Raw genomic sequence first — 7,045 nt, 5'->3', positions numbered from 1 at the left:
GCCCCTGCTGCGCCGCGTCGCCGCGGGCTACACCGCCGGCCTCCAGGTCGCGGCCCGGCGCGCGGTCCTCCGCGCCCGGCTCCTCCCACGGGCCCGAGGCGCTGCTCTGACTCTGCGACACGTTGCCACTGTCCCCGCTCCAGGAGACGTCCGGCGGCTCGGCCTCCTCGGCCTGCTCCTCACGGGGCGGCCCGCGGTCCCCGGGGCGACCCTCCATGCCCGCGATGGCCGCCTGCGCAGCCTCCGCGCGCTCACGTCACGCACGCGTACGTGCGCGCACACGCACATCTCTTCCGGGCTCCAGGCGCGCACACGCTCGGGCACGCGCGGTCTGGTGTCCCCATGCCCGCCCTCACACTCAGAACCCATTAAAAAAAGTACGACGGTGTAACAGGAATATAGTAAAGTGCATGTATCTGACGTGTGGACACTGATGGCTTTTTACATATCCATACAACTAGGTGACCTCTATCCAGACCAACATACAGATGTCCAGCACTCATGAAGTTCTCCCACCTGTTCTTTGTTCCTTCTTGCTGTTTGTAGTAGAATAAAAGAGAGATAAGCAAAAGGAAGGTCTGTTAAACACGAAGAAGATGGACCTTGGTGACTTCAAATGATTTTGAACGTTCCCAGTCTCTTCAGACTGCAAATAATGTAAAAGTTAAGAAATAGCTTTAAAAAAAAAAGGATCATATCCCAGGGTACTGCAGGAGGGGAAAAAAAACCCAAAAAGATAAAGTTGAGGTATGACTGTAAAATCCTTCTCAAAAATCTCAGAAAAAGCAGAAGTGGTGCTTCAGAGGACCATGAAGTCACCCAACAGCTGCTTAAAGAGATCAGGATGTGCCTCACAGTCTCGCAAATGGAGTCTCTAGGAAGCTTAAGGGCTGGCTCTTCAGCATTATTGGTGGAAGCCCAAGGTAGAGGTGAACTTATCTTAAAGGGACATGTATGTAGGGCTTTTGTCTAATGGAATGAACCCCAATGAGATTCACAGAAAGCCTACAAAGTATTTAAGCTAATTATATCAGCACAAACCCTGCAGCTTGAACTGAAAGGGACTGAGACGGCACAAAATGAAAGGCCTTTGAACCCTGCCCAAACTTCTACAAAAGCAGACCGAGAAAGTGACCCATCAGCAAACACTGACATGCTACCTTTCATGAAAAAGGAAGTATGACTCAGAATGTGGAACCAAGAGCCCGGGTGGTAGAGATGAGAGTCATGGGGAATTGTTCCTGTACCTCGCGACTGGACTGAAGAGTTCCTATGAATCAGTGACTTATTTGTACCCCCATTTCCCCAATTTTTTGAACAGGAATGTCTATAATGGTGATCCTATGCCTGCTGCACAATTGTATATTGGATGTGTGGGGGCAGATAACTTGTCTCTTTAGATTCAAAGGTCTAGAGATGATGAAGAACTGTACTCCAGGTGCTGGATTTAAGAAACTTCACTCAGGGAGCCTCATCTGAATCTGATATAATTTAGAAGCAGATGCTGCAATAGGATAGTAATACATAAAAATACATGACTTTTGTTTGTTTGTTTGTTTGTTTTTAAGTAACTTTAGGGGGCTTTGGGTGGGGATGAGTGTGGTTTGCATGTTGGAAGGACATGAATCGTTGTTAGTCAGAGGGAGAACTGTGATTGGTAGCCAGCCTTCAAGATGATCCCCAATGATCTCCACCTCCTGGTATTCACACTCTTGTGTATTCCCTCCTGTTAAGTGTGTACTGGACTTAGTGACTTGCTCATAATAAGTAGAAAAAGGCAGAAGTGATGTTGAGTGACTTGGAGATTGGTTCATAAAAGGTAGCATGGCATCTCATCCTCTCCAATAATTTGCTCTGGGGGAAACCAGCTCGTTGTGGTGAGTAGCCCTGTGGAAAAGCTCACATAGCAAAAAACTGAGGCTTTTTGCCAACAGCTGAAGAAAAATAGCCTCATTCCAATAACCACATGATCAAGCCATCATGGAAGTAGATCCTCCAGTCCTATTCATGCCTAAGGAAAACTGCAGCCCAGCTGATATTTTGACTGCAACTTCATGAGAAGATCCTGAGCTAAAACTATATGAGATAATGCTATGGTCTGAGTGTTTGTGTTCCCTCAAAATTCGTGTCATGTGAGGACTGCAGCAAGAAGGTGGCCTGCAAACAAGGAAGAGAGCCCTCGCCTTACCAGAAACCAAATTTGTGGGCACCTTGATTATGGACTTCTAGCCTCCAGAACTGTGAGAAAATAAATGTCTGTGTTTAAGCCAACCAGTTTATGGTATTTTGTTATGGAAGAGCAAGCAGACTAAGATACCAATCAAGAATGTATGAGAGTTCCACTTGTTCCACGTCCTCCCCAACACTTGGTATTGTTCATATTCTGAATTTTTGCCATTCTAGTGAATGTGTGGTGCTATCTCATTGTGGTTTTAATTTGCGTTTCCCTGTTGAATCATAAAGTTGAGCTCCTTTTTATATACTTATTTGCCATTTGCGAAATGTCTCTTTTCTGAAGTGTCAGCTCAAGTCTTTTGCCTATTTTTAAATTTGGTTGTTTGTCTTTTCCTTAACGATCTGTAGGAGATCTCAATATATTCTGAATATGAGTCCTTTGTCAGATATATCTATTGAAAATATCTTTTCCCACCCTCTGTGGCTTGCCTTTTCGCTCTCTTAATGGTGTCTTTTGACAAACATCTATCTGCTAGTGCTTTGATGATTGCAAAATACTTTCATACACATCATATCGTGAATGCCTCATCCCACTGACAGATATTCAGGTTGGGACCACTGGTCTTTATCAGACCAGAAAACTGAAGCTATGGTCTGTGGCACTTATGCACACAAGATTCTCACCAAATTACTACTAGTGTGGCACCGTGTGTGTCAACAAGCCTAGAAATAGGCTTCATGCATTCCACAATGGCATGTCAGTGATCAAAATGTATTTTTTTTTTTCCTTTTTTTTTTTGTCTTTTTTCATGTCCGGCAACGGGATCGCAACCCTCGGTGTTGCCCCCGCACCTCGCTCAGCCAGTGAGCGGCCGGTCTGTATGTGGGATCCAAACTCTCGGCGGGAGCGCCGCCGCGCTTCCCAAGCGGCGCACTGTAGCAGTGCGCCACTGGGCCGGCCCTCAAAATGTATTTCTTAAGTAACTATTAATGCAGCACTAACTGGGCCCCTGATGCTTTTCAGGCCCTATGGGTGATGGGGTCATAGAGGCGACCAAATCCAGAACCTGTCCTCAAGGAGCCTCCAGTCTGGTGGAGGTAAGCACATTAGGGAAGAATTCCTTCTCTATAAAGTACCCCCTAGGGCCTTACTTGGTGCCAGGCTGCCATGAAGGGCTGAGGACAGAAGCGAATCAGAAGTGGCCCTTTACCTTGAGGTGCTAACAACGTGGTTAAGAGAGACCAAAAACTAACTGACTAGGGCAATGAGAATGAAATCCCCCTGTAACAAAAGTGTGAGAGTGAGCGGTGGGAGTACAGAGGAAAGAGCTGTTGGCGTCCACGGTTTTTGACTCTAAGGGCTCTGTCCCAGAAGAGGGAGCATGTGTGGCAGTCAGGAGTAGGGACTGTGGACTCAAATTGCTCTGAGTTCAAATTCAGATCCATAAGCACGGCTCGTAGCCAGTTTTCCACCTATCTCATAGGTTTGTTGTGAGAATTAAAAGAATTAATACAAGTTAACCCAAGCCTGTATTTGCTTGGATAATAAGCGCTCTGAACGCCAGCCAGTCTTATTCAAATCTGGGGGAGGGAAGATTGCTTTTACTTAAAAAAAAAAAAAAAAAAAGTAAAAGCCCAAGCCCTCCAGGAAGGGAGCTGTGGAGGAGGCGGGCAAACCCGCCGCCAGGAAACCACCCGTGCGCCTGCAGGCAGGTCAGAGAAGAGGGCGGGGCATGGCGCTGGGAATCCGGGGCTGGGCTCGCGCGCGCGGCTGAGATCCCTCTACGTGCGCGCGCCCGCTCCGTGGTCTTGCCGAAGGCGTGACCGTAAAGGGGCCCGGCCATGTCGTGAAAGGGCCGCAAACACGCGGAGGGCTGGTTGACGGCTGCGGGTCCATTTTGTTCCCCCGCCCCCGCCCCGGCTGTGTGAGTAGGAGGTAGCTCGTCCCACAGCATTTCTGAAGAGAAAGGCTTAAAATTGGAAGGAAAAGAGAGCTTAGAGTTAACTCGGGAATACTGTTGACAAGGGGTGCGGGTAAGGAGATCCCGCGGTTCTGAAGAAGCGGCAGGACAGGATGCGGCCCCTGGACGTGGACGAGGTGGAAGCGCCGGAGGAGGTGGAGGTGCTGGAGCCCGAGGAGGACTTCGAGCAGTTTCTGCTTCCCGTCATCAGCGAGATGCGGGAGGACATCGCGTCCCTCATCCGCGAGCACGGGAGGGCGTACTTGAGGACCAGGAGCAAGTTGTGGGAGATGGACAATATGCTCATCCAGATCAAGACCCAGGTGGAGGCGTCGGAGGAGAGCGCCCTGAACCGCGTTCAGTGTCCACGGGGCCAGGCTGACGAGAGGGTGTCGGAGTTGTGCGACAGGGCCGAGGAGAAGGCCAAGGAGATCGCGAAGATGGCAGAGATGCTGGTCGAGCTCGTCTGCCGAATAGAGAGGAGCGAGTCGTCTTGAAGGAGGCTGGGCGGTAAGCGCGGGAACCGGCGGGAGCTGGATGGGAGTCTTCATAGCTGCCACGGCCTGGTGAGGCAGCTTCCTGGAAAAAGAGTGATCTTCTAGGAGCAAGCTTCCTTTTTATTGCATCAAAAATTGGGCCTTGGGAACGAAGTTGGGATCAAGAGGAAATACGAGCGTGCTAGTTTTGTTCGGTGTTAGTACATGTTGCTTTTGGCGGTGCCGTCCCCCCTCCCTGGTAGTTGGAGGAAAATAAAAGTAACTTCGGGTGTGTGTTTCTGAAACGTAAAAGTCAGTTCTCATAGGACAGTCTCCAGAGGTAGACGTGCCTCGGCACTGAAGGAGTTGGAGGAAAACGAAAGAAATCCTAGGTCATAGCGCAAAATAGGGGAGAGAGAGAACGCAGGGAAAGAGAAGTAGAAAAGTGTAAAGCCAGAGGTCATCACTAGAAGTTCCCAGATTTTCTAGAACCGGAAGTATGTCAGAGTACCTTGTCTGAAACAAATGGCATTCTCGTGGGTGGTTAACATTTCTTTTTTTAACGTCAGGAAATGGAAATCTGAGACTCAATGTCTTGATGGTAAATTTCTCCCAATTGTGCTTTAGGTTCACAGTCAATGGACTCTGGTCAGCTGGTAAGGATGGACTGGCACCTTGAGGAAACTGAAACTTCTTGTTCTGTTTCTTTTTTGTGTGTGTTTTTACCCTTGTCTAACAGTCTGCCTTAGGGTCAGTGGTTGTGACTTTAATATGGGTTTAACTCATTAAATGTATTTCGTTCTGGAAAGATAACTTGTTGGAGAGATAATCTCATAAGAGAAATTAAGCTTATTCAAAAGTTGTTTTACTGGTCACATTTATTCTTGTTACTTTGCTGTGTTTTTGAACTGTTGGGCATGTCCTTGTATTTTACTATTACCTATGTGACCTGATTGTTTTTTGGAACTTTGGGACACGTGAAGACTTGGGGTCAGAACCTTCCAACTTTATAGGTGCAGTGGAGGCACTACACTACATGTTTGTAGCTGGTGAAAATGTATGAATGATACTGCTCTGCAGAAAGCTGGGAAGAACCAGAAGACAGTTGGAGATGGAAGATGGTTTTGTATATATTTTAGGACTTTAGCTCGTCTGTGAGACGAAGAAGGTGAGCTGTGTTCTGTAGCACATTGTCTGATATAAATTGTGTAACCTGTCAGGTGAGTTGATTTAGACAGCCTAGCTGGTGTTACATGACAAAGAAGTTTGGATGGGGAATGATGCTTTACTATTGTGAAGCGTCACACATTACAGGGGCTTCAGAGTATAGCTGGAGAAAGGAAAAGGCATCCTCAAGGCTTGTAAAGTCTCTTCTAGTTCCTCAGGGCAGTAGACCTGACAGGGATTTGAGGTCGAAATCAAACACTTAATAATTGTTCATTTTCCTCAAAAAACAAAGACCTAAAAAGCCTTTTTTTTGCAAAATAAATTTTTTGTGCAAACCAGCAAAGTCCCTGTGTGTGTTAATAAAATAATCATAAATAAATTTTTTCTGAAATGGTTATTCTTCCTTGAATGTCATTAACATCAAATGTGGGTAAACTGCTTGTAGTTTATGAGGCTCTCAATAGGCCTTTAATTTGAGGGAGAATTATTTCTGGAAGGTGCTATGGGGGTGAGATGACAGAACATCGAGTTCTTAAGAGACATGAACTGTAGGCCATCCTCTGGTCCAAGTCCCTGCTTTTCAGCAGCTGATGTGTGTTTACATATCAGTGGGAATGTAATGGGCTTCGTATCCTGCCCAAGGCACTAGGAATATAAAGGTAAGACATAGATTGGGCAAAGGTGTGGGACAGCAATGGAAAGAAGGAATTACAATATAGTGTGCTTGAATGTCTTGTGGGAGCCCCGAGGAGGGAGACAACTGTGCTCCCCTGAGGAGGGGGGAGTCCGGGAAAGCTTTTCAGAGCAAGTGACTTAACTGAACTTGAATGCTGAGTATAACTTCTGAAAGTAGAAACACATGTAGGTATCTGAGGCAAAGGAAACAGCAGGAACAAAAGCTTTTTAAAACTCTTGCACTGAGGAGACGGCCAGTGAGCTGGAACTTAAGGAGTATGCAGGGGGTTGTGAGAGATGGGGTGAAAGTCAAGCAGGGCTAAGAGGTCTTTGCCAAGGAGTTAATTTTTCTCTATAAACCTGTACTTTGAGGTTTCTTCACCCTGCAGTGCAACCTCACAGAGTGCTAATGGATGCTTAGAGCTGTAGAACAGGCATAGTGCAGTTTCCATAATTGCTAAATGTAATTTTATATGAACAAATATGTGATCATAATAAGTGTAGATGAATGTTTTGGATTAATGTGTAAAATAGGGATCTTAAAAATCAAGTACTTGAGGGCCGGCCCGTGGCTCACTCGGGAGAGTGCGG

General features: G+C 46.8%; 2 protein-coding genes across 2 annotated transcripts in view; one reads left to right on the top strand and one right to left on the bottom strand.

Annotated features, from left to right (window-relative positions):
• BLOC1S4 (biogenesis of lysosomal organelles complex-1, subunit 4, cappuccino) overlaps positions 1–217 on the bottom strand; it is a 1,412-nt gene extending 1,195 nt beyond the window's left edge. The window contains exon 1 of the mRNA XM_008573119.1: positions 45–217. Within this exon, the coding sequence (XP_008571341.1) occupies positions 45–217 (173 nt within the window). The remainder of the gene's footprint in view (positions 1–44) is intronic.
• Positions 218–4,101: 3,884 nt separating this feature from the next.
• On the top strand, positions 4,102–6,117 carry MRFAP1L1 (Morf4 family associated protein 1-like 1). The gene is made up of 2 exons (XM_008573107.1): positions 4,102–4,646; positions 5,240–6,117. The coding sequence occupies exon 1, from the start codon at positions 4,250–4,252 to the stop codon at positions 4,631–4,633; it is 384 nt and encodes a 127-aa protein (XP_008571329.1). The 5' UTR covers positions 4,102–4,249; the 3' UTR covers positions 4,634–4,646; positions 5,240–6,117.
• Positions 6,118–7,045: the final 928 nt, after the last annotated feature.

Source organism: Galeopterus variegatus, unplaced genomic scaffold (assembly GCF_000696425.1).
Source record: "Galeopterus variegatus unplaced genomic scaffold, G_variegatus-3.0.2 Scaffold878, whole genome shotgun sequence".
Taxonomy (NCBI): domain Eukaryota; kingdom Metazoa; phylum Chordata; class Mammalia; order Dermoptera; family Cynocephalidae; genus Galeopterus; species Galeopterus variegatus.
Note: the sequence above shows the minus strand (reverse complement) of the source record. Positions and strands in the feature narration are given on the sequence as shown.

Coding starts and splice junctions, on each gene's coding strand:
- MRFAP1L1 (XM_008573107.1), top strand. CDS start 4,250: ATGCGGCCCCTGGACGTGGACGAGGTGGAAGCGCCGGAGGAGGTGGAG.